Source organism: Halichoeres trimaculatus, unplaced genomic scaffold (assembly GCF_033239565.1).
Source record: "Halichoeres trimaculatus isolate MK-OKI-2021-1 unplaced genomic scaffold, fHalTri1.1 fHalTri1_scaffold_15, whole genome shotgun sequence".
NCBI lineage: Eukaryota > Metazoa > Chordata > Actinopteri > Labriformes > Labridae > Halichoeres > Halichoeres trimaculatus.
In genome coordinates, this window is record NW_027437193.1 from 15,774,374 (window position 1) to 15,802,324 (window position 27,951).

Below are 27,951 nucleotides of genomic sequence, written 5' to 3' on the forward strand. Positions count from 1 at the left end.
ATTAAGTTGCATATGTATGCGTTTGTCTTTCTTCATCAGATACTGAGAGTTCACCATGAGACCAATGAAATTTAAGTGATGACAGCAGCGTGATCCTCACACCCCAATGTATCCCCCTTTCCCACCTTAGGTGACCGTTCTGCATCTGTGTGTGTGTGTGTGTGTGTGTTTGTGTTTGTGTGTCTATGTGTATGTGTGTGTGTATTTGATCAGTGTTCAAACAAATAAAAATAGGATTAATTCCGATATATCAATCCTCAGTGCAGGAACTCCACTTCATTCAGCTGTCTAGCTCTTTGGTTTCTAAGCCTCTATAGTGCATCAGTTGCAGGCATCTCTGGGACTTTTGGACCGGCTCTGCTCTGCTCAGCCTCATGCTCCCTACCTCAACCTTCAGACTTAGTTACTTCCACCAAATCTCCACTTCCACAGTGACTTCCTTCCTCTCACTCAGGCAAGTTCTCCTCCTTACAGGCATCTGCAGAGAAGAAGAAGAAAAAGGAAGCTCAAGTTAGAAGAAACACACGAGCAGCACTTCTGCTGTTTTCCCTGGAGTACACGTGATGATAAAACTGAAATTCTGTTCCAGGTTGTCGACATTTAGACTTCTAAAGTTACATTACAGCCAGTTTCTAATTGTATGTTCTACCAAAAAATTTCCAAATTAATATTTTAATGATTTGACACTGCACAACTCTCAGAGCGGACACAACAAGCAGGAAAAAAGTCAATAAAAGCGAGAGTAAGCAAAATCTGCCCTCATGTAGACATGTCCAACTAAACTGAGCTTCCTGTTTTTGAAAACATGATTTATGATTCTTTTTGAAGCTGTGAATCTCATCCTCATTGGACACTGAAACAGCAGCAGGAGCAGCAGCAGACTGGTTAGTTAAATAAAAGTGAGGTTATGTTATTCTCAAGGATTGAGTGGGTTATAAACATTTGAAAGCACTGAACCTTTGCTTTTTAAGAGGAGTTGGTGCTTGTGTTTTCTCCACTGACTTGACAGAGTTAAAGCCCAAAACACACACACACACACACACACACACACATACACCATCTCCAACACTGAAATCATGTTAATTATGCAAACACCTGTTTTTTGCTTCCAAGCGTATCATACAAACATATTCACATCAAAGTCAAGTGTTGCTACTGGCAAAATGCAGAAACATCGACTGAAAGCCAAACATACTGTTACCGAGCAGAATTTACAAATTATTAAGTGTCAGCTTGGAACAGGTTTAGGTGTAGTTGCTGTTCAAACCAAATATTTCTGATTTAAAACACTGGTGATAAATTCACCAAACAGCAAACCACAGCTTTTAAATAAAACAACCTCTACCTGTTTCAGGGGACAGGTATGACTTCTACAGATGAGGCAATCTCAGAGCTCATCAGAGAACACCTCCTCTTCGAGTACGTTGTAGATGCCTCTAATGAAGCTAACTTTATTCAGATTGAGCAAAAAAAGGGCAAAGCTCCTCCTGCTTTTAGGGCACTGAGCAGAATTTAAATTTGTCTGAATTTGTTTTAAAACGAAAATAAGATCTGCACCAGTTTTGAACTGACTGAAAAATGTTTTTGTCTCGCTCTTCTATTTTTTTCAAGGGGGGGTAGAAGTTATAATTGACCACAAAAAAGACATCAGAGGTCTGGTTGCTGTTGCCTTTGTGCAATGAATGACGTCAACCGTTATCAAATTGTCTGGACCGCCCAGTTATAACACTCTTTTTGGCAAGAAATTCACAGCACATCAATAACAGTTTTGGAATTAACATCCCTTTTAATTGCAACACAATCTAAATGGGTGAATTTTTCCGCAATGGTTGGGATATAAGTGATAATTGGTACAAATTCTTTTGGCAGCAAGAAAAAAAAAGCTGTTACTTGGTAATGGATGAAACCTGGTCCCCCAAATATTGATGACAATATCAAGTTTATATTCTGGAGATGCTACCGTTCTCTCTCAAGGTTCAGGAGGAATCATTTTACAAAATCTGGTCCAAATGGACAGAATATGTTGAAACTGTGAGGATGGATTTTATCACGGTGAAGGAGTGAAGATAAGATTTGTTTTTACTTTTTCAATGTTTTGCAATCTCTTCTACATTTGAAATGGAATCTTCCCATTTTTGTTATATCTCTTAAGTTGCTTGAAAAAACTTTGAAGAGCTAAATTGTTGGAAAAATAAAGTATGTTTTGCCTACTATACTTTAATTCTGCAGTAGAACAAATGCTGATAGTAAAATTGTTGTTTCTCAAGGTTTATTTTACAGCAGCAGTGTGAATCCTGTCTTCACAAAGATGTAATGACAACGTATTTCATTCGTGCACTTTGTACTGTGTGCTGCTAACGGAAAGATCAGAGATCTTGTAAAGAGTGAAGTGTTTTAAATAGTGCTGTCAGGCGATTAAAAAATTTATCTTATTAATTACAGGATTTGTAATTAATTAATCTAATTAATTGCATTTTAATCTCATGCCTGCTTAAGGCCCTGAAATAAAGAATTGGAATTTTTGGACATTACAAAATTGTAGTGCATTACCAATAAAATGAAGACAAGAAGAGAAGATTAGTAAATCAAATTTTTTTTAAACTGGCAAATATTAACAAGTCAATACGATTACAATCGTTTACTGCACTGATAGAAGTAAATGATGTTTTTCAGGGGCAGCAGGGTCTGGAGGAGCTTGTCAATCAAAACCATGACAAAATCTTATTAAGTGTTTTTGTCTTACTTATAGTAAAAAATGGTCTTAGTATATTCCATATGAGCCACATTCAACTTATCAGGCCAGAAAAATGTCTTGTTTCAAGTTGTTTAAAACCGAAATAAGGCCTAAATTGCTTGTAACAAATATTAAAAAAATCAGCAAAAGGAACAGAAGAAATTGCCAGAAAATTTGCTTGAAACAAGAATAATTTCTGTACACAAGTAACTTTTCTCTTGTTCCATTGGCAGATTTTTTAAACTTGTTACAAGCAATTCAGACCTCATTTTTGTTGTGAAACAACTTAAAAAAATATATTTTCTGAACCATTCTGATGAAGGTGGCTCATTTTAAGTCTTAAAATAACAAAACAACAAAATAACTGGATAAGATTTCAGTTTTTTGCAGTGTGGACAGACTTAAGGGGGAAAAACTAAATTCCAACCAACACTTCTTGAACTACAGCCTGATAAGATCTACTACAGTCATGTTTCCACTGATGTGCTGTTTGGGTTAATTTACCCTCTGATGTTAAAGGGAGACAGATGAAGGAGTCGTTTGCCATGAGAATTAGCACAGACCTGAAGCTGGTTTTTGATTCATTCAGTTTGATTTCATTTTTTTCACCCTCAGCTCATGCTGTTGAGCCCACAAACACATATTAGTATCCATCCCCCTGCATCCATTAAACTTCAAAGCTGCAGAGTGTTTTTTAAGATTCAGATTCATTCTTATTCCTAACAACTCTCACAGCGCTTCATGCTTTCCTCTCTATTATTTGGTGCATCCCAACACAGATCAACAAATAAGTGTATGAACTAGTAAATCCACAACCTTTCCCATGGATCATTTCTGGATCTACCCAGTATGAGAACATTTAGAGGTGACTAAAGAGTGATGATACCAGAGCAGAACAATTATTCGACTTTCAATCATAACCATTGTATATGGGAAATATTTGAAGGCCAACTCCATCCTCTTAAAATTAAGCTGGTAAAATTTATGGTTCATTATTGTTCTCTGGTTGTTTGGTTTAATCTTCAACCTGCTTCCCATGAGTTCCCCTCTCCATCCTCACACACCTTTGAAACAGCAGCTTCTTCTACCCTGCTTTTTCACCTTAAAGTGTCATTGCTATGACATTAGGGAAAAACCTGTTGCTCAAAACTCACAGATTTCACATATATGACCTTTTTTACCATCAAATGGTATTTGTTTTTTTTAGATGACCTATATAAAATTTATTCATCAGTAGCTATATCTCAGCACCCAGTAGAACCACATTTATGTAAATATTGTATAAAATAGTTTATTGTTATGCTCTGGGAACAATGCAATTTCATTAGTGCCAATCAAGCTTTCTTGATCTTGAATTTTGTCTGCAGCGTAGACATCGCTCATCATGCAGACAACACTACACACACTGTAAAAAGTTCAATCGCAACTCCTTCATCACTACAGGTGAGCCACTTGTTGAACAGATTAGTTGTTGATGACGTTGCATTAGGGATGGGTACCTTTCATATTTGAAACGATACGGTACCGATGCCCGGTTCCCTGGCAATCGGTACCAGTACTCAACGGTACCAAGTTTCGGTACTTTTTTGTGTTTATGTGGTAAAAAATATCAATTTGTTTAATGATGAAAAATAAAAAAAACAATTTAACAAACCTTGCAATGCTGTGTATATGTTCAGCATGGAAAATCTCCTACTCTTCCACTCCCTCACAGTCACAAGGATGCATTTAGGTACCTAAACATGGTACCTTTTGGTTTTACATGAATCGATACCCGGTACTTTTGACAGATTTCGGTCGGTACCTATGAAAGTACCTATTTCGGTCCCCACCCCTACGTTGCATATTTAGTGAGGGTGCAGAGAAACATCCCCAGTAGCAGGCGTGAGGAGCGTGAGCAGCAGAGGGACAAAGTGAGCACACAGAGAGAAGCTGCTCTCTCAGCTGCAAAGTGAAGCAGTGAGTGACCCACAGTATTAATTCAATTTTGAATTTACCAATCATGAGCATAATGGTAAATTTATTTCACTGCCATGAATGCTAAAGGCAGCATCTTCTTTGACAACGACTTCTTATATATTTTTAAAGGGCATTCAGCTTTTAATGCCTTTAAATAAAAAGCATAGAGTGGGAAACAGGGTGAGAGTAGGGAATCATATGTGTTCAACAGGCCACAGGCTGGATATTTCTGTTTGAGTATGGATGTTTGTTTCAAAAGTTTCAGGTACGGCTGCACAAGATACTGTTTTAGTATAGTTATCGCGATATATGCTTGTGCAATACTCACACTGCAAGGTTATGTGATATATTGGATATGTTGTGCTTGGGCTAGAAATGTTTCATTGATTCATATCTCTGGCAAAACAGTCAAGCCTACAAAGGCAAAATGTGGGAAGACAAATTTGTGTCTGCTCATATTTGATAAATATCCCTGTATTGTTATTTGGTCACAGAGGGAAACTTAAAAGATAGAATCTCTGTACAGGAGCATGTTATTGAAATGTTTGACCTGATGTGAGAAGAATCACTTGCAGGAAATGTGATAGATCAATATCAATGATTAACAAATATTAGCACGATTAAGAATCTTTGCTAATATGAATATAATTTACAGAGGCAGAGAGAGACAGAGGCATTTAGGTGAGAGTCTGTCATCATTTTAGGGAAAATTAAGCTGAGGAGAGTGAAGTAAACTTTAGAAAACATTGTAAGATATATCCCAGGAAACTAAAATACCGCAGTATAAATTTTTCTAATATTGCGCAGCCTTAGTTTAGGGCCATTTCAGGCCAAAAATTTAAGGGTGGATGTTTTTGTCCAAGCTCAGCATTGGCATTAGTTAAGAAGCAGGATGCTGTTTTTCAAATCAACTTTGAAAGGTCAAAAAACTGTCCCTGAACTTCAGAAATAATCATGATTGATAGTTGTGAACTCAATATTATATCAATTAATTGTAAGTGTTATCTGGAGCATAATCACACGTATTGAAGATACTCCACTATACAATCTTATCTCTGCGATGATGAAACTTTGCTAATATCTGTTTACACCATAAGGCTGCTTTCTGATTTAAGTGCAGGTGTGTTTGGAGTAAGTTTCGGTGCACCAGTGGGAGCACATTTATGATTTATTTGTAGTCAGCAAACAGGTGCAGTCTGTGATCCTGACACAAAATCCCCAGCATACAGCTGCACACAGAGACACACAGGACGTCAGGGCTTCATGCCTCCGCACAGCCAGCTACAGGCCACAAACAGGCTAGATCAAACCAGTGTGTTTCCTACCCGGGACAGGGTTAGAGGGCGGGATGGGGAGAGAGCTCAGGGTCCAGGACAGAAGGGGAGTTGGAGTTATTAATGCTGAGCATCTATACCTGCAGGGCTGAGGACTAGGGCCTGGAGGATGTCTGACAGGGAGACGATGCCCTCGATGCTGGAGCGCTCGTCCACCACCACCAGCCGATGAACCTGGCATTAAACCCACACACAGAAACAAACACACCCGGGTACACGTAAACATATACACTTTTCAAATTCTTTTTAACATAATATTAGCATAAATCTGCTTTTCTCACTTCAGCTTTGACTATTCTGTCCACAATGGTCTCCATCGTTTCCATTTTGTGGCACTTCATGACTCCTTCAAAGTACTGAGAGCGGTGCTTCAGAGCCTGCGTTACTGTGATGTCCAGGTTGTTGTATGTCTTCTCAGCAGCCAGGTTCTGCACAAAAACACATAAAAATACATCATATAAGATAAAAACATAAATACACCTGAAGAGCAGATTAGTCTCTGATACCGATTGTGTGCTTTTCTTAAAAAAAATTGTTGAAATTTTAACTTACGATCACATCAAACTTGGAGTAAATATCCACAACTTTGCCTGTAAGACAACATAAAAACTGAGTGAGTGATTTCAGCATTCTTTTGTTTGACTTCATCAACACTGACATTTGTGCTCTTACCAGACTCGTCAACCACCGGCAGGGCAGACACTCGTCTCTCCACGAAGATGTTGAGTGCTTTGATGATGGGTGTGTCTGGGTGGATGAAAGCAATGTCATTGTACGTACCGATGCCCAGCTCTCCAAGAGTCTGCTTCATGAAAGCTGGCTTTGGCATTTCACACATCTGGAGGACACAAACACACAGTGCGGCAGGGACACACAGCCAGGTCACAATCAATCAAAGTGATTTCATGAATATGATGTCACACTTGATTTGTCTCCTACATGACCACCAGGGGGCAGCAAAGAAGGGAAAGTGAGGAAGAGACCCCACCATTAGTGATGATGATCATCATCTACAAAGCAGATTAAGATGCTTGCTCGGACAGTGACTGCAGCGGACTCACAAAAAGCTGGAGGAACTTGAGGATCCTCTTGTGTGTGAGGATGTAAAGTGCATTTCCCGTGACGGGGTCAATGACAGGCAGGCGGTGAATTTTGTTTTTGATGAGGGTGTACACTGCATCAAAAAGGCTGAAACAAAGCAGATAACTGAGTTACATTAAGCCCAATAACAGAGTGTTTTTATTCTCTCAAAGATTAACATGAGTACAGCAAACACTTATTACAATACCTTGCATCAGGTGATATGTTGACTAGAGGTTTGAATGTTGCTTGAAGGTAAACCTCTATAGTAAAAAAAATATATTTAAGTTTAATACATTTGCTGTATATAAAAAAAACAGAGTCTTCTTTTGGGCATCCCACAGAAATATAAAAGTTTGATCATGTTACTAACCTCTCCACGTCTCAAGCTTATGCTCCTCTAATTCATAAATTTGCACCTGTAAAATTCAAAAAGAAGTCAATTTAAGAGAAATCATAAAGAGCAGCAAGTGTTATGCAAACATTTGGTGTTAATATGTTAATGAGACCTACCATAGGTGACTTATAGTATCTGTGTAGAATGATGATGAAATCTGTGATTGTCAGCATTCCTGCAAAAAACAAACAAACAAAAAATGGCCTTAAATAACTGGAACTTGTTCACAGCGCACAGTGGTATGTCTGCAGGCTCTGTGCAGTCGAGCAGAAGAGACAGTACTAACATGGGCGGGGTCCAAATAACACATCACAGACTCCCCCTCTGTTTCAACCTCGCACAAACTGAGCATTCATTATTCATCACAGGCTGCGTCTCCATAAACTCCACGCAGGAAAAAAAATCAGCACAATAAAGCCACTTCACCACAGATAGTCTTTTTTAACACAGCGACTGCAGTAATCTGTTTGCTTTGTTAGATGTTTTCTCCAGACTCTCTGAGCTGCGGTCAATACGGAGGAGCCACTGCTGTGTTTAATGGTTTATGACAGCTGTAATGACTTCTGCTCAATATGGCGTCACACACCACTATCCATGAGCAGAGGCTCTGTTACGCAGAGCTCTGCAAATTCATTCATCAACACTGGGGACTTTCACCACCTTTGTCAAAAGATGTGGTTGAAAATACGAAGATTGGAGTTTCATCTTTTCATCTTTCTTACTTGCAGATCTCAAGACTATTATCTACTTCAGGTTTTCTTCTGGGGTGGTATTCAACTTAAAACTTGAGAAAAAAGTGAGGGGAAGCCCTCATTGCCCCTGTGTTGATCTTTTATTAAGTGGAATCCAGGTTTCTGTCGCTGTATGATTCTTAACTAGGATTTCACAAGCTTTGATTATCTGCAGGATAAAAATCCACAAATATCAAGAAGAAGAGATAAAATGCAATCAATAAACTTATCTGCAAATGTCAGAAAACATTTAAGCTTTTATTGATCCTTTTTAGAAAAAACATCTGCTCACAAGTGCTTCCAAGAGTCCATTGACATAATAATACAACTTGAGCTCAATTCTCACCTCTGAGGTCTGACTCTACTGACGGTAAACATTAACTAGTGGAAGTCTTAACTTTACTTGAAGCACTAAAAGCTGTTGAATCATCAAATATCAAACTCAAACTGATATGAGGCAAAGACATAGAAATCACACACAGAAAAGAGGACACGTTAAATGTAAAAAAATAATATTTCACAATATTAGCAGACATTTTTAAGTACAGTGGTGCCTTGACTTACGAGTTTAATTCATTCCATGACGAAGCTGGCAACTCAAATTACTCTTATATCACACCAATTTCCCCCCTCAAAATGAACTGAAATGCCATTAATCTGTTTCAGACCCCGAAAAACAGCTTTTTTTTAACAGGTTTTTAAATACAAAAAAGGTACTTATAATTACGAAAAATTGCATAAAAACAATACGACATACATACAGACCCTTTCAGCGTTTTTCGAAAATGAGTTAGGCAAGTGTCATTAAATAATGTACACAACTTTTTCTGGGTGTTTCTTTTGAAAAAAGTCTGAAAATTTTTCAAAATGACTGAAAAACACAAATGTGAGCATAACACAGATGCTTCCACTGCGAGATAACTGCTTGAAGTGTATGACACAGAAAGCTGGGTGGTTGTTGGGTTGTTCACTGTAGCGTTCGCTGCATCATTGGTGGGGTGTCTAAAGCTGGCTAACCTGAATTCTAGCTCTCAACTCAAAGTATAAAACTGGCCAAGATTTGGCTGATATCTTGAAAAAGAGTTTTACTGGGACACTCTCAGGTCAAGGTACCACTGTACGGGATTGGAAGTCAATGAAACTTTTTGATTTGCTTACCCACAAAGCTTTGCTTCTCGGTGTCCCATAGTGGAGCAGCTCTCACACCATTTGCAACCAAGGCAAAGAACGCTTTCTTAACCTGTCAAACAAAAAGCAAAACCCATTCTGATGATCCATCAATTCACTCTGCCATTACTGTATCAGGGTGGGACATTCACTCTGAAGTGACAGCAAACATATCTATAGCACAAAAGGTCAAATGAATCAAAAAGTGTTTTTTGCAGTCGTACGCTATCTTTTTAATAGATTTATTTATTTTACTAATAATTACTATAGGAAACAACTTTGGCTCTCATTATTTCTTCTTATCTTTTGAAAGACTGCTCAGCAAATAAAACTTTCTTCAGATTATGAGCCACTGGTTAGACCAAACAAGTGTTTTGTTATGTTTTGACTAGGGATGGATACCCTTCACTTTTGAAATGATACGGTACCGATTCCCGGTCCCTGGCAATCAGTATCAGTACTCAACAGTACCAATTTTTGGTACTTTTGTGTGTTTATGAGGCAAAAAATATAAGTTTGTTTAATAATAAAATGTATATTCTTTTCAATTTAACATATTCATTCTTGGATATATAAACTTGCAATGCTGCGTTCACGTCAGGCATGGAAAATCTCCTACTCTTCCACTCCCTCACAGTCACAAGGATGCGTTTAGGTACCTAAAAATGGTACCTTTTGACTTAACGTGAATCGGTATCCGGCACTTTTGAAATTCGGTCGGTACCTATAAAAGTACCTAATTCAGTACCCATTCCTAGTTTTGACCTCATTCAACTTGAAAGGAAAGTTTTGTTTACTTTTCTAGGTGAAGTATGATAGTCAGTTTTCATCTGTTGACCATTTTTTCTTTTAGGTTTTTAATGAGTAGGAGACAACCTGCTGAAGTCTTTGAAAGGCACTGTGTCACCCTGAAAGTTTTCCTTCTTTTAATGTTTGTGTGTTTGAGATAAGGACTCTTAACTCTGAGTTTTAGTGGACATAGAGGTTGAAGATCTACACATCAAAGAGTTCAAAACTCCACAGGATTACAGTTTAACAGCTTTATGACAATTTCACCAACCATCTCTTAGAAATGGCTCTGGGGCAAATCCACTTTCTTATTTCATTGAACATTAACTTGACGTTTAGTGTTTTGTTTTAGCTCTGGAGACAAGTGACCCTCATATCATTTTAAAGATTAAGCTTAAGGTGAAAAACTCTCTAAAGTACTAACCTGGAGTGCTGTGTCGAACACAACCAGCTTGGAACTTGTTGGGACAATGTCGTAGCACTTGTGGGATTTCATAAAGCGCAAGTAAATATCACTCTCTGGTTCAGCAGCTGTAAGAACACAAACGCATGAGAGGAAAAAACTGAGGAGGAAGAACTCTCACAGGGAATATATAATGAGAGGCTGGAAACACTCTCTTACAGGTCTAAACAGCCATTACAGGTCTGAACCACTTACAACCACTTTACTGCTCCATCACAATGATAATTAAGGTCTGCTTTGAGCAGCAACAAGCACAGGAACAGAAGAAAAACAGAGACAGCAAAGACCTGCAGGAACCCAGGACCTTCACAGACCATGTAGTTTGATGATTACAGTAATACAATTCTCTAATGTGTAAGGAAAATTAATTAGCCAATTCATTATACATAGCTGTCTGTACTTTTTCATAAATTACATTTTTAACAAAAACAGACACAAATCTCTTTTATCTTAAGTTGAAGTGTTGCTTCAGAGGAAAGGCATCTGTATAAATGTTGAAAAGGGGCCTGTTGAGTCCCTTCGTGAAAATAGCCTTTAAATATCAACACAATATCACATGAAAACTGTATTTTTTAGATTCAGTGGTGAAAATTATTTTTTTATGCCTTGGGAGTAAAGATAGCTTTTTGTATTTAATATTTGACAGTTTGTGGAAGGCTGGGTCTTGTACAGCCCAGACGCTGCGTAATAGGACGCACTGCGAATAGTCTTAATAAAACACCTTTAATCTGACATTTGTCGCGTGCTCAGATCATCCAATCACCTACTAATAAGCAGAGCACCCATCATATCCTGATATAACCTTTAATTCATGACACGAACTGCGTTGAAGGTGGTCAAAAAGAGACGCAGACACTTACCATCCTCATCTAGTTCAAGTTTCTCCAGCATGCCTTCGAATAAACCGTAGACCTGTGGGACACAAAGCACAAGTTTGTCGCAAAAAAACGTCACAGTCCCTCGCAGCAACAACAGGCAGCGCGCGACAAAACTTTGCTGTTAATTGAGTGAAGAGCAGCACGAGCAGCAGGAAGGTGAAGCGACTTCACCAGCGGCCCCGGCAGACCGCGAACACAACGAGTGCACCACAGCGCCAAAACTACGAGACGTCGACTGACATCAGAGTATAACCGGCTTCAAACAGCTCGCCCAGGCACGTCCGTTGTGTACACTCCACTGACGCAATGAAAACCATGTTCTCCTGAGCTGAAAATTCAGCGTCACTTTATTATTAGACGACACACACCCCTTCCAAGTCGCAGTGGAACAGTCCTGATCCATTTGCTGCAGTAAACAGTCACTACATCGGCGCGTAGCCACAACAAGCCCCGCCACAATAACCCAGCTGAATTCATTGTTAAAGTTACACACTGTGGGACACTTACCGCCGGTGTACACAGGCACGTGAAGCCGTGGAGAAAATTCAGGAAGCTCCACGCACTGTGGACACACCCCTCCATGCAAGGCAACCTGGTTGCTTCACCATATTAGGAAATCCCTTGGCGTTGCTTAGCAGCAAGAAGCTGGGGATGCCTTGTCACGTCTTCCAAGTTATTTTCTCCTGACAAAGCCAGCATCACTTTTTTTGACAGTGCATAAAAGGCAGCATAATGAGATGCATATTTTCTCATTTGCATCTGGCGCTCCACATGGGCCAGCTTGAAATTTGCTGTGTCATGCCGGGGATATTTGCATCCTCATCATGTGCATGTTGATTTAAGATTCCCCATAGTCCATAATTTGCAAGACTATCCACAACAAGCCACTGCAGCAGGATGAGAAAGCCTGCATACCTGCTCTGGGATACTAAACAGTCCCCACCGTCGCCCTGCAATGGTGACACAGCATTTCTTTTGCCAAAATGCTCCTGCACTGTCATAAATCTTTCCCTGCCGCCGCATCACAGTGCACACACAGCTCACAGTGTTACAACAAACTCCACAGATGCAGAATAACAGAACTCCATTAACGTAATTGCCTCTGGAATTGAATCAGGCCGAACATTAACTACAGAATCAGACCAGTTTGTGCACCTCCCTCAGGATGATGGAGGTTGGGTTGGAGAGGCTGACAGGCACTGATTCATCCCACCTCAACCACAACCATGAGTCCTTGAGTGTTAACCATGCTGGTGATGAAATATTGATTGAGCCTCTCTAGCTAGAATCCACGATCACTCACAGCAGACAGGTCAAGACAGCCCTTCATATGATTATTTATTGAATTGGCAAAGAAGTATCCTCAATAAAACCCATCATGACAACCTCTCAGACAAAATGCCTGACTGATTTGCCTGTTTAATTCTCTTCTGCTGCTGCAAACACCTTTGTTGACACACATCATGTTTCACTGTTATGTCTACAATCAGAGGGATTTGCATCATCCTTGCATACTGTTTACCTTCTGCAAAGTGAATGCTTATGACACAGAGGAAAGAAGCATATGACTCAGAGACTGAGGCATAAATGTGCTGTTTTTTTAACATCATATGATTCATGAAGGATTTTTAAAATAAGAATTTGCAGGGAGTATGAGGTGGCTTAGTGTTAGGAGTTAGAGGAGCTTTTCTGAATTTTTATTGCAAGTGTACGGTTTCTATTCTGTTTCTGAGTAAAACTAATAAATATGACCAGGTTGAGCCAGTGCTTGACTGTTAGTGTCTTTTAAACAAATATAGTTAACATGAAATGGGAAATTTGTAATTCAAAACAAGCATGCAAAACAAAACATTTCACTGACTTTTCTGTAGCCTTTAGACACTGCAGTATACCACACTCGACAGCTCTTTACCATGAATATTTTTACAATGCGACTCACTTGTTGTGAGGTAGAGTAAGATGGCACAGGACTCGAGGAAGGGATTGGGGGTTTAGCAGAGGGGAGGCTGAGCCGCTGTCCCGTATCTGGAGGTGTGGAGAGTGAGCGGGATCGAGAGCTGGGCTCCAGGCGCTCAGTGCTGGGCTTGATGGGTGCAGCCTCCTGGGTGAAAACAGGCTGGCTGGATGACTGGGTTGGCGTGGTGGGTGCTGTGAAGAGTCCCGAAGCTGCAAGGAGATAAAAAAAAAAGGTCTTCAGAAGATACATGACCTTATCTCTTGTTTCTTTATTGATTCCTCGGTGGCACTGATATGCTGTGTGGATTGACATCAATGATAGAGTCTGTTGGCAAAAATCAGGTGCTACAATCGTGACTGCTGCAGATAGTATCACTGTTCTCCCATGCTAGACTTGGGTACAAAGAAGCAATTCAGATACCAGAGATTAAGTGTCAAGATAACTAAACATCATTGAAAGCCTTGGATATCAAACTGTACAACACTATAAAAATGGAAACACAAGCTGAGAAGTGTCAACATTGGAAAGCTGCCGCTAATTTTTAGATAACCCATTCTAATTCAACATGAGGCTGTATTTTCCTCCAGTGTTGTCTTACAAGTTTCTGTTTTTTAGTAGGGATGTTCGATAACACTTTTTATGCAGACCAATACCAGTACGAGTACTCCTTCTTGTGTAATCACCGATACCGAGTACTAATACTACTAGCACTTTTGATACATCAAATTTCAATTAACAGTGACAGATCATTTGATCAAAGGCAGCACATTCACTCTGCCATTAAGCCCAAATAAAACACAAACAACTCTCTCTGAGTTTAGAATTTTTTTTTTAATCAATATTAAAAACATATATATTACAATTGCACAATAAAACTAGCAACTGTCAGAGTTTAAGTATTTTTTAAAGTAAACTAAAGTGCAAAATAAAAATGTTTAACTGTTAACTCTTCCTGGTTCATTCATATTGTCTGAAAAGGACCTGGAGCACATTTGGAGGACTTGCTCGATGTAAGATTTTTTTGTCTAGAGTATCTGCTGCTAGTATCTGCAGCCTTCTCGACTACCAATACCTTGAAAAAAGGCTGGTATTGGTCCGATACCGATACCTGGTATCAGTATCTGGCCATCTCTAGTTTTTAGGCAGTGAAATAAACAGGATACGTTAATTTTCTTACACCTGGCACACAGTAAAACTGTCATTACAACCAAAATTGATGTATTAACGCTGTTGGTATGGCTAATCGTCCTACATCGTCCAACATCCAGTTTAATTTTCCAGAAGAGACACCCCTTTGTGGATGTACGGAGCCTTTAACTTTGGTCAGAGTCACACTCACACTGTCCTGATGACATGCCTCTTAAAAAGGCATGTGTTGGTTTTGAAGCAAATGAATGGAGATAACATGTCCATAACGTGTAACATGAGTGAATCCTTGGTTTGTCCTGCCAGTGCCCGTTTACCAACTTTAACCTCTTCATTTTATTGATGCACTCTAAAGTTTGAACAAACCACTGCAGAATAACTGCTACATGTGGGTTGGAATAAAAATGATCACAAACAGCCTAGCCCGTGTTTTAGACTTTAGCTCAGGCTCTGTAACTCTTTTCTTGCTACAAAATTAATCACAGAATTAGAAATTGTTTTCAGCAGAGGAAAACACAGAGCTCTCCTCTCACAACTAAACTTTGTCAGCCGGCGTGGTGTTGTCCAAGACTTTGACATGCCAAAAATCAATCCTGTCCTGCTTGACCCAGAGAAGCTGAGAAAAAGCATAAAGAAATAACCTATATTAGTGCTGATAATCTCCTGTTTTATTTCTGTTGGTTTGGCCCTAGAAAATCCTTCATAAGAGTAATTAGCTGTGTTTATTCTAATTTTGCTTAAAAAAGAAATGTGATAAGAAATTGATCAAATTACACAGCCAATACTTGCAGCTTTAACTGTTTCAGTGGCATAATACTCCACAAACTCTCAGCTGATGAAATCTGCATCACTCTTAACAAAAGATCTTTTGAATCAAAGTGAATGCCCTGAAGAGAAGTCAACACTGGATTAAAACTGGAAAAGGAAACACTCTGAATGAGTCCTGACATGGATTTCAGGCTCCTCTCTCTAGACAAACCAGGCTGATTACAACATGAGCAGCTGAATCAAACACAACCTCAGTCTAACAGTCAGCTGTCTGTGACGCAGCTCCTCACATGCTCTCCCACATCATCGCACATCACAAACTTACGCAGGGTGACATGCGACACTCATGTGGGCCTTCTCCACCCAGCTGACATACTTCTGAGGCCAGACAATGAAAGACATGAATGATCTGGGCCAAAATGTTCATCACGAGACGTTGAGATGACTTTTATCACATATCAAAATGTCCAATGCTGACAGAATCACTAAAGCAAAGTATGTTACACAAGAAACAGCTGCAGCAGATCAAATCACTCCACTCTTTGTCCTGAATTTGACCTAAGTCAAAAAATCTCATAACTTGAACGTTTGAATATGTTTTGTGTGTTGAGGGATTACTATTGTCGGAGAGTCTGAGTGCGCTCCTCACTATCTCTTGACATTTAGTTGGCATGCACCGGCCCTCTTTTGGCGCAGCCTGCTTCCGCTGTGTGGCCTTATTTTAGCCACGCTGTTGTGGCACATTCCACAGGAGGAGATAACAGCGGGGCTGGGAGCCCTCTCCTCAGCTCGGTTTAATGCAGGGCAGATACACACCAACAAGGAGACAGGGAATAAATGCTTTGCTGTAATAAGTCCAGTCCATCAAATTTGGCACGTAATAGTTCGTAATGAAACAATTTACACTCGAGATGAAATGATTTGGGAGACTTGATTAGTAAAATGTACATGCTGATTCATCTAAAGAGTCTCATGTAATCCTTTAACTACAAAAGGCCAGTGCTCAATTTGCTTTTTGCCTCCTGTGGCAAAACCAGAAAATTTAGCTGAGCATTCACTACTGAAATAAACACACATGGCCACATGACCAATCAGGATTTAACAGTTCAATGACATTTTACCACTGTGCAAAACAGGAAATAACCAATTAATTGATGAGCACAATAACTTCAAAAGGCTGCCTGAGTATTCATGGCAACAACAACTTGCTGTCTCACTAAAAACTCTCTAAACTGGTCCTGAACCAGTCATCTCTCAATGCAAACTGTGTGACAGGGGAGTGGCTTTTAGGATTTTACAGTGACAAACTGAAACCAGCTTTATCTTGCTTGTTTCTCAAAGTTGCTTACCCAAGCTTTAAATTAAGCCCTTTTTGACTTTTGAGCCTTAGATTAGTCCATTAATCAATAAATTAGTCCATGTAAAAAGGCCCACTCAGCAACTCTTCTCAAACTTCATTGTTGATTTGGGGTCACTTTCAGAGTGAAATCATCTCCTAGCCTTCTCTTGCTCAGCTCAAACTAAATGATAGATAGATTCACTTCAGATTATATAATTGTAGTTTATAAAATCTTAACGGATGGGCTTTTAAACAAAGGATTTTGATATATTTCTTAAATAAGTTCATGAAAATAAATTTCAGCAGCATAACTTTTGGTCTCTTCCGAAAAAAATGTAGGACTTGCAGTTTCTGAGGCTAACAAAAGTAATCACACTTTTCAAACTTTACTTTCATGTTCTTGATTTCAGAAACATTAGTCCACAGGTTAAAGAACATCATATTAGTAATCTACTGCAATGTTGTGTTGCAATTTACAGCATTCTCTGTTAACATAACACCCATAAAAGCAGATCCTGTCAGTCTGGGCCCCCCGGTGAACCGCCAGGTTGGTTTCTCTCTGGGAGCAACCTGAGCCGCTTAGGTTAAAGTTAAAGCAGCAGGACACGATGGTTGCACTGCTACAGATTTCTCTGGCAGGCTTTGTAACATTAATCACTAATGAGAGAGTACTGTAAATGAGTGGCTGTCAAGCTGCAACCTGCAAGGCTGAAAAATGAAGTCAACCCCAACATGCCAGAAACTGCAGTTCCTCCTGTACAGTTAGCTCCCATTGACTTTCATATGAAAATCTTCACAGGAGACACAAACACTTTTACAGTCTAGTCCAAATTCTGCTTTTGCTTGCTTAAGCCCTTTCATTACAGCTAAAAGATGTTTTTTTTTAATCATAACTCAATAGTTTATTTGATCATTGCTAAGTTATGTGTAAAGAGAATTGCAGTAATCAAGACGGGAGGATATAAACATGAGATTTTGCAGATCTTTGGGTGACATTATGAACTTAACATTTTTATATATATTTTTAAAAAATGACATCAAGGTTAATGGCTCAAGGTTTTACACAAATTGACAGATTACACAGATTAAAAATTATGAAATCTGATGGGGGAAGAAAATAATTTCTGTTTTATAGTTTGTTTTAAAAAGTTGTATGACAGCCATGATCTAATTTTTTGTTGGCTGTCCTATTTAATTGGAAAGTAAAGTTATGCATCATCAGCATAGCAGTAAAAATGGATGTTCTGATTACACATGATATTACTGAGGGTGAGCATGTAAATGGAAAAAGGAGCTGAACCCAGAACTGAACCCTGAGGGACCCCGCGATAGATATTCTGTTGAAGAAAGTAAATCAGACAATAAGACAATAAGAATGGATGAAATTCAGTTTACTGCTGCTGATTGGATATCTGTTCTCTTGCCCATATTTTGCCACTTTTAACTTCATAAAAGGCAAAAGAGAAAAAGACAAGATGGCAACTTCCAGAATACCAAAAGCACCAGCTTCAGTATGGTAATCAGCAAATCAAGAGGGTATGTCACAAAAGCTGCATCCTCTTCTTTTTACAGCCTGTAGGTGGAACTGCTACACTGATCCCAAAGCAAATATTTATCACTCTGTTCCCAAAACATAAATTAATAAATTGGGCTCAGTAATAGAACATAAACTTTGTGTGTATTACTGCCTTAGTGATACACTGCAGCCCTACAGTGTTAACTAGTCCACTAAACTCACCTAGGTGTGCAAACGGCACTGTAGCAAAACATTTTAACAAGCACACACAATTCAAACTGACACACTAAGCGTTGCTGGGAGGCACTAATTGGCCACTACTGAATATTTTTCACATACATGTTATCCTCTATGAGCTTGTATGTAACAGTCTGAACAGCACTGGTTCACCTCCAGAAGCAGCATCGTTTTCACATTTTCTGCCTTTGTAGTAAGACATTACATCATATGCAGCCACACACGAACGTTCATCAATATGACAAGGCCCTGCTCCTCTAATCCACTCCTCCCACATCTGTCCAGGCTTTAAATCAGGAGCTGTGATGATTGAAGTAGCACTTAAACGTAACACTGTGTGCGCCAGAGCTCACTCATCAAGCATTATGAGCTTACACGTTTACAGTAACTGCGCTAAGTCTGAACAGGGGTATGCACTTTCTGTTTGAAATCAGTCTTATCTGAGTTATTGCTGAACAAGTTGGGGTTCATGATTATAAGGTAGAAAATTAAAGCGTAAAACAATAAAACTCAGCCTGATCTGTTTCCTGTTAGTTTAAATAAAGCTTTCCAAATAGAGCAGCTATATTTAAAGACTACCTTGGGAAATAGGACAGAAATAAAGACACAGAAGGTAGACTGAGAAACTATTAATCGCTTTACCATAGTAACAGCAGTGCATACACTTTTTTTTTTTTAATAAACGAAAGAAGACAGGTATTAATAAAACAGTGTGCTAAGTAATTCAGGCCCATGTCTTTGAATACAGCAGAGCTAACCTCTCACCCCAGGTCAGCTTCTACACATAGTTGTACCACTTTAGTCTATGTCCTGTCACTGTGCGCAGAGGAGCTGCATGCATTTGTGAAACCAGAGACGGCCATGTAAGCAGCACCGAGACTATATGGAGCACCTAAGGCCACAACCAACAGTATGTAAACGACATAAGTTCAGCAGAGATGTTCTGAGGCCTTTTGATTGCAGTATCCTTAAAGCAGAAAGAAGGTGTTAATGTATGATTCTGAGCAAGCTGCAGGGGCACAGACTAATGTTGCAGGTGAAGGGGATGACACATTACCAGACAGACATGACGCTTCGGACTGATGCCTCCCTCCTAGCCCATCTTGCTCCTTCCGTTTCTTGCTCCTTCTCAGGCTGCCAAACCTCTTCATGAAACGCAGCGGGTGACGGGTTCAAAGTTAAATATGACCGGGACCATCCACATTACGTTGAGGACTCAGAGATGGCTCAAAAACGGGTGCAGAGTGAAAATTACTCCATCTGTTTGACGAGGATAGTTGTACAGAAATAAAAGTGGAAAGTATCTCAAGGTGGTCGTCTCACAGATCTTTAAAGTGTTACGTTTTATAAACGGTTCAGTCCATTGTTAGGAGAGAGATGATCCTGTTTTGATTAAAGGAACTGAATGATGGATATGTTGATAGCTTTCCAGCTAAATCTGCAGGACAAACCTGACTTCCTCTACTTCGTGAAGTTGAGAGTTCCACTTTTTATTCCAGGATCCAGCAGCAATAAGTAGAGAAAATGCAGCAAGGCTAAGCTCGCATATCCAGGTTATAAAAAAAAAAACGAACAAACTCCAGAGTCAGCAGTAAGCGGGACACTGTAAAGAATCGGATCTGTGCCGACTCTTTAACAAAGACACGAACAGTGTGGAAGCTGTAAATTCCACGCAGCTCCAGCTGAGAATTGTCCCCCACGCATGTGATGTAAATAACAACTGATGCCGGAGCTCCCTGTACACCGTGTCAGGGCTGTAAAGTGTCAGGTGCAGCTGTGGGTGGTGTCTCTTTATTATAGCACTCATGTCAGCAGCCTGTAAAAGGGGACCAGTGCATGAAAGAAAGAGCAGTAATTGGCTGAGGCAGCACATTGTCCCGCCTTCTTTCAAAGCCCTCCTTCTGGACACAGTACGAGCCAGTGGAGGCACATCTGTCACACTCTGTCTTCACACACTCAGAATCAAAAAGATCTGAGACAGAAACTTCCTCATTTTGACGCATTCTGGGTGTAAAGTGCAGCTTTAAATCAGATGAGAGGGACTGTGGTTCTGTTACGTAGCTTGGCGTCCTGCAGCTGTGTCACTTGTGCAGTGGGTTGGCTTTTAGGGGGCTGACATTTAAGACTGCTGAGGCCAGCCCCCGTCAGATGACAGTGGGGGGACATCCCATGTTCAGTCAGCTGATCAAAAAGCTTCCATTCAACACCAGCAGCCTCTCCTTCTCTGAACAGATGGCTCACTCACTATTTGCTGCTCACATTAGCCACAGAGTGTCCTGCACAGATCTCAATTAACATGTTATGCAAGTGTTCCACTCTGCTCAGTGGGTCAATGGCTAATATGTGCAAGGAGATGAAACATCAGTGATGAAACTGTGAACTCAGACTTCCTTTGATGCTCGCTGAGATAAAGTTTTTATTATCCTAAAAGAATAAATTCACTTATTTTGTGTCTCAGGTTGCTGGGTTACAGAGCCGTGGGGATTTTACAACACATCGGAGCGTCTGAGGTCTGAAGCTCTTACTAAGCTTAGCTTCACCTTTCAATATAAATTCTGCCTGCCCTTGTAAGGCTGGGCTTTATGAATTTGGAAAGTCATATCTGCCTGGTTCCTTTATTTACTGACAACATACAGCACACAGTGGCAACGGAGAGAGCAAGAGAGAGAAGGGGGGGAAATCTCTGCATGGCTGTACGAGGAGCTCCTGAGAGTCTGGTCACTTCCAGATAAGGGTATGAAAGTGCTGCAGGAGCCTTCGGCAGCGAGAGACTGACAATGTGCAGGCAGCAGGAAAACACATATTTAGATTAGACAAGGATCAGAAGACATACTGATCATATTTGATGCAAAAATGGATGTAAATGCTCAGCAGTATAAAGTCACTGTGTGGATTTTATGCAAACAAATAAAAATCTAATGTGAAGGATTTTTCAACTTTATACAGGAAAAGTTTGTTTACTATATTTTTCTGGTCAAAGAAGCTCAGAATATAAAAGGGGTTTAAAAATTGTAAAGTAATTACGCTTTAGTTTGAGAAGGAGAGCAGGATAAGTCTAGGACTTCAGCACACTCTTGTGGCCAAATTTTGTGCTTACAAAAACATCAGCACTGGCCAGTGAGGCATTGTATGTTTTTCACCGGCACACTTTGTCTTTTTCATCATCAACCGCAGACAATTTAAAGCCACATCATTGGTCTGAAAGCGAGCTGAGAGTGGACACAGCGTCTCAACCAAGTCAGATTTCAGATATCATAAACAGCGGGCAAAAGATGTCTGCAGCAGCCTGTACATTCTGCTGTGTTTTAATTTAGTTACAGTCAAAAACAATCTCCTGAGGAAACAGAGCAGGCTGACTCTTAAAGTCTGGCCCTGGCAGAGCTGTTCCACCATCCGCTGCCAGGCTGACCCTCTGCACGGAAAACAGAAGAATGGGTTTATAGAAAAGCCAAAAACATATGAGTCATCTTCGGGTTGTTTGATACAGCTTCCAGGGGAGCTGTTTCCACGTAAAACAGGCGTCCTTTTTTTTTTTGTTATGTAATAATCTGCCATCTGAGTACATGAAGACATGGAAGCTGAAAATCTGCCCAGGTCTGTTCTGCACAAAACAAGGCCTTGTTAAACTTCCAGTTATTTGTGCATACCAGTATCACCATCATGACTTTAATGGCTTTTAATCCTGACATGGTAAATGATCTATGACTGGTTTCCCGCTTCTGGGATGCCAAACTCGTAACCTAATCTAGGGAAATGTCTTTGAAATGGGGGGCTCAATGCTAGGAATTAGAGGCACGACAAAAACAACTCTTTGATCAAGCCCTGTACACAAATAATTTCCCTTTTCTCCATAAGAGCATGACTGATAATGAAGGAGCACCCACTCTGTAATCTAGTGATCCTGTTTGTGTGATAAGGCTGACAACATTACCCCCAAAAGAGCAGACTTTCCTTTTTAAACAATGAGGAAATCAAGCCTTCTACTTCCTCTTTGGCGACAATGCTCCGTGTGAGTCACTTAGAAAATGCAGAGCGACCTGTTTTGATGTCAGTGCCATCACAAGCAAGAAAATACCTGATAGGCATAATCAGATACAGTTCACTGTATGAGGGTTTACGTCACACCGTGAGATAACACACTCTCATTTATCATGTCTTACTTCCTTTAACCATCTTCCTCCAAGCTGATGCAAAACCCTTCTTATTTGCAATTTTCAAGCAGTTTAAAACTGTTTCCTGTCTGAGTGTTTGCTATAACAGCTCAGCATTGATCATGAGGGACTCGGTGCAGTGGTATAATCTCTACTCACCTCTTTTTGATCTGGAGAAGATTTTGATGCTCCCAGTGGTGGAGCTGGATGAGGAGCGGAAAATACCACTGAAGCTCAGGCGGCGAGGGGATTTTGGAGAGGAGCTCTGATGGGAAGGGTAGGGAAAGATACTCCTGGGTGAACCTGAGCTGGGCTTTATTTGGATTGGAGCCGAATGGGGACACTCGGGCAGCAGAACTGGAGTCCTGGCAGACACAGATTCTGTGGGGCTGGCTGAGCGGATGCGACGCTCGCCCTAAAGAAAGACAAGAACACACCTTGTGTCATATTCAAATGGTGAGCATTTCCTATGATATCCCAATCCAAGTGGGATGCTCCCATTATTTATTTATGTGCTACGCACAAAATAAATAAGAGGTGTTAAACAAATATCATATATATATTTCATACCATGTACGAGCAATTACACTACAAATAATGGTAAAAAAATAATAGAAGCAAATCTTACAATATTCAAAAGAAAAGCAACATATTTGCTTGCAGCTAGCAACAGAAATGCCTTCAACAACGACATGATTCATGTTTTTGTTTTTGCTTTTTATTTTTTTAACAAGAAGTTATGGTCTAACTTAATGTTAAATTAAATTTACTCATTCCAACTGAACCTTTTAAAACTCAGAAACAGTCAATTTTGCTTAAAGTAGATGTATTAAATTTCTAGGTGGCTAAATGCTAACATTAACTGTTGTTCAACCATAGCTGATAAATGGTCAAATAAGTTGTTTTAAATGTTCTTTGAGGAGGATCTGTCTAAATTAGGCTGCATCACCACCTGGTGGCCCTGAGTCGCATGCACACTGTCATGAAGACGTCACTTTTATCAAGCCCTGTGTTTGTTTTGGAATAAATGGAAATTGGATCAAAATAAAATTTTCTTTGTTCAAGATAACTTTGTACTGGATACAACACAATGAGTTAAGCTATTTATCAACAGTTATGTAGGGCTGTTGTTTAAAACATGACAACAAGCAAATGTTGCGAGTTTGTACCATAGTTAAGTAGCCAGCTATGCAACTGGCAGCCCAGTGCTCTAACGTATCTGTAGGCTAACATGACGACAAGCAAACTTTGTCAGTTGGTAGTTTAGTAGCCGGCTATGTTTAGCACCACAGGTAGCCTAGTGCTCTGAGACATGTCTATAATGTAATGTGAGTGAATCCTTGTTATGTCCTGCCAGTCATCTACCAAGCAGAGCTAAAGTAACTTCACTTTTCATTTTACTAATAGACCCTAAAGTTTGAACAGACCACTGCAGAATAACTGCTGCATGTGGGTTGGACTTGGCATCAACACAAACAGCTTAGCCTGTGTTTTAGCCTTTAGCCTGTGTGTTATCACGTTGTCGTCTGGCTTTATTCTGCTCTTCTGTCCTTTTTCTGTCTGACAGACCCTGTGTCCACCATCACTACAGAATTAATTTATTTAAAAAAATTCTGCACCAGAATTTCTCACCACTGAACTTCGTCAGCCGGCGTGGTGTTGTCAGAGACTTCAACGTGCCATAATTCAATCCAGTTCTGCCCAACCCGATCAGGAAGCTAAGAAGTAGCACTTCAAAACAATCTATATTGATGCTGATAATGTAATTTTAAAGTGTAAATTACAATCTGGTATATATCTAGAAGGGAGACTTTTTCAAGCTCACTTGGAAACTCTTCATAGCCCCTTTAACTTGATTTCCCTCTGAATTATCACTGTAAGTTACTGCGTTAATTTATGAGCCATCTGGAAGCAGTGAATTGATTATTTGTCAAGTAGGCTGAATTTGTGGTATGACCAGAAGTCCCTCGGATCAGCATTATTACAACATTTAAGCTTCTCCTGAAGGCCTCTGCTGAGACAGTTGAGAGGTTACTTCTGCTTATTTCATATGTGAAACTCTGTTTTGTTTACTTGGCCATGTTGTAACACTTAATAGCATCTCATAAAAAGGATTATAAGAGTGTCATGTGCAAAGTGCAATAACTCAAATGTCCAATTATCTGTGTGTCGGACAAATCAAAGCAGTAAAAGCTACAGAAAAACAAACATCATTGATCACTTGACTTTTTAACCAGAGGGTTATCTTCAGACTTGTCTTGAAAAACAATCCTTTGTTGACTTCTTTATGAAACCCTGTGCAAATCAAATACTGCTCCACTTCCTCCTCTTTAGGTGATAGTCTAATGCTGCACAGTGTGGTCAAAGGTCACCTTATCGGCCTTACCCTTGGCATACGTCAGTAACTGCACCCTCACATCCAAACACTGGTAACAGTATTTTTCATTATGACTTTCTGCGTTTATCAGTCTGTCTTTGCAAGGTCAGAATCATGAAAACAGAGTGAGGAATCCTTCACCATGCAGACACCAAAACAAAACACGAGAGACTGCAGTCAGTCAATCTAGCTGGAGACAGCAACAGCCTCCTCCCACCACTGCCTGCCGCCGCTCTGGATGGGCCAACAACAAAATCTATTAACCATTTGTGGGCTCTGATACAGCAAAGTGCTATGACTCGGCTCGGAGGTTGTATTTACAGGAAACAGTAAAATGTTACATGAGTGTTGTGGTAACATTATTGGCAGAAAAAAAGCACAACAGTACTGTTTCTGCTGCTACTGCACAGTGGAGAAAACACTGCTGATCTGTGGGAAAGAAAATTCAACAATGTGACAAATCACACCAAAGATGGAAGGAATGTACGCTCTGGATTCCACGACAGAGGTTGATGGTGATGTTTGCTTAAGGCTGGCTTTTCTGCGTTCACACATTTCAGTTTAAACCAATCCTGTTACAAATCTGGAGCAGTGAGAGCACACACCCTTTTTTTCTGTTTGGCAACAACTCTCACTCTGTCATTGAGCAAGAGCTAGTCAAGGCAAGCTAGCAGGAGATAAATCAACTCTATGAAAGCACCAGGGAATGCAGGGTTTTAATCAACAATGCACAAGTATTACCAGGGTTTACTTTAATATATAATGATAAAAGAATTGGAACAGACGGTAGAAAAAGGCTGCCTTCTTTTGGAAAAATCAATTTCCTGTACACGCTCCTGCTATGCCTGGATGCAGTGGGCGTAATGTTACTGTGTACTTGTAAGGGGCTGGCAGCATGGAAAAGACAGCCTTGTGGAAGAACTTTTTCTCAAAAATCTGTGTGTTCAAAGCCAAACAAACGAGAGCCAAAGAGACAAGATAAATTGCGGCGTAGTGGGAAAAAAAGCAGGCTTAAGAAAATAAACAACTGGCGAATACCGACACAAATATTTATGAAAATCATTACTGTACCATCTGAGCGCCACTTTTAGTCGAGCCACTCGTCTCCGCTTGCGGGGAAGTAAACGCACCAAAGTCCTGCACACAAAGGAGATCTGAGTGTCAAGAATAAAACAAAAAACAAACAAATAAACCAGCATGTCATTACAGATATTACAAGAGCTCTGTAAGCCAGTACATACTCACTGATTCTTTAACACAAACTGAGCATTTTTTTGCTATTTTAAAAGTGAAAAATTCCTGGTTTGGCCTTTAATGATTCAGCACAAAGAAAAAAGAAGAAAAACATGTTTGGCCACCATGAACACTTTTGCAAAGCATATGCAACACATCTTCACAACATGGGTTGGGTTTACATTCCTTTTTAAAGGGATGAGACAGAAGGACAGTTTACTCACACCAGTATAATACAAGAGGCCATGTAAACCTCTTGCAATGTGGTTTGTCCACAAAACTGGAGTAGAAAGGAGTGGGGCTCACGCCAAAGAGGGAAGCCTCAACATGCAGAACTTGAGTGTTGACCTCTGGTGAAAGGATTTTTCTAATCTACATGTTGATCTGATGCATGCCATACAGGAATAAACATGCCTGTGAGCTATATTTTGGGTTTAAAAGTGTTGGGAAGCCAGAATAACATTTTGTAAAGCACGGTGATACAGACTACAAACACCATAATCGATCATCTGTATAAAAACACCAGATCCTTGCCGTAAAGTGATACTACTTGCAGGGTGTTGTCTACAGTGGCAGCACGTTAAAAGGTTATGGATGGAAAAACTTATGATATTTAAGAATGATCATTTTCAAACTTCAATTTTAAAAATTGAGCTCACGCAACGGTTTGATAAACATTGGAACCGCTTCACAGTGAAACAGCTAAAAGTCGTGACACCGAGACAGCTGTCAATCATGCTGCTAAACGTCGCGTGCACAAATGCTCAGACATTGCCAAAAGTTCAGATCCTAATTTTACGACAGTTCAACAAAAGCTGTTTTAAAGCTCACAGCAAGAAGCCAAATTAGTTGACACTTCACCGACTCACTGGCATGTTAATCCGCAGACTTCTCCTCTTCTTTGGCATTTTCTTTGAACTCTCCTTATTCGACTCCGTCACCGTGCTTCCCATGCTTTTTTCTTCAAAGGAGCAAAACAAATAAAACGTGTGATAATAATCTGACAGCAGACCATCAACAGTCTCCACCTTCACTTCAGCTGCCCTGTCTGACCAATACTACGGCTGCACTGAGGCGCTGCCCGTCCACCAGGAAGTAGGCTCGGCCGTCAATAGAGGCACGGCACGCATCTCCAAATGAGTGTCGATGTTTACAGGTGTTATGGCTCAAATTGTGCCGCAGCAGAAACGTGTCCTTTGTGTTTTCGCCCCGGTTTATCGCCAGATGAAAAACGTAACAGTACCTCATCTGTCGTTTGTTGGTGGCACGGTTAAATATCCCCGTTTAAGGCCCACACAATCCAAAATCCACTTTTCAATTTGCTAATAATTAAGTGGCTAGAACAACACATTCATTTCGTCGCTTAGTCTTGTATGGCTGGAAATTTCACATGTTCACGTATCATTTCTAAAGCACGCAGCCTTATCCTCTTACATTTTCCTTCCCCTTTAACGGTAGTTAAATAAAAATAATTAAAACAAAACAAACAAAAAAAACAAGACAAGAAAAGGCAAGTTGGAGGACACACCGCAAGGCGACCATGCTTTAGAAAGGAAGTAAATTTCACCAAAACACCAGATAGACTCAAATATTTGTAGCTCCACCAACAGATGTCAGTACGACTCAGATTTTGACTGGTTTGATGGTTCAAAATAAAAGACGATGTTGTCTGGTGAATTGAGATAGTTACAATAA

General features: G+C 40.0%; 1 protein-coding gene across 4 annotated transcripts; it reads right to left on the reverse strand.

Moving 5' to 3' along the window:
* Nucleotides 1-202: 202 nt before the first annotated feature.
* On the reverse strand, nt 203-27,406 carry LOC141804001 (5'-AMP-activated protein kinase subunit gamma-2-like). Of its 4 annotated transcripts, XM_074688177.1 has the most exons (16): nt 27,126-27,406; nt 26,095-26,160; nt 22,806-23,061; nt 13,472-13,698; nt 11,515-11,566; nt 10,616-10,722; nt 9,394-9,475; nt 7,621-7,679; nt 7,481-7,526; nt 7,316-7,370; nt 7,089-7,215; nt 6,700-6,865; nt 6,580-6,617; nt 6,309-6,455; nt 6,108-6,201; nt 203-478 (listed from the first exon to the last, which is right to left on the reverse strand). In XM_074688177.1, exons 1-16 carry the CDS (start codon nt 27,207-27,209, stop codon nt 447-449), a joined length of 1,638 nt encoding a protein of 545 aa, XP_074544278.1. In that variant the 5' UTR covers nt 27,210-27,406; the 3' UTR covers nt 203-446. The 4 variants fall into 4 exon arrangements, with proteins under 4 accessions (XP_074544278.1, XP_074544279.1, XP_074544280.1 ...); XM_074688178.1 differs by lacking the exons at nt 22,806-23,061; nt 26,095-26,160; nt 27,126-27,406 and adding an exon at nt 19,553-19,947; XM_074688179.1 differs by lacking the exons at nt 13,472-13,698; nt 22,806-23,061; nt 26,095-26,160; nt 27,126-27,406 and adding an exon at nt 12,040-12,169.
* Nucleotides 27,407-27,951: the final 545 nt, after the last annotated feature.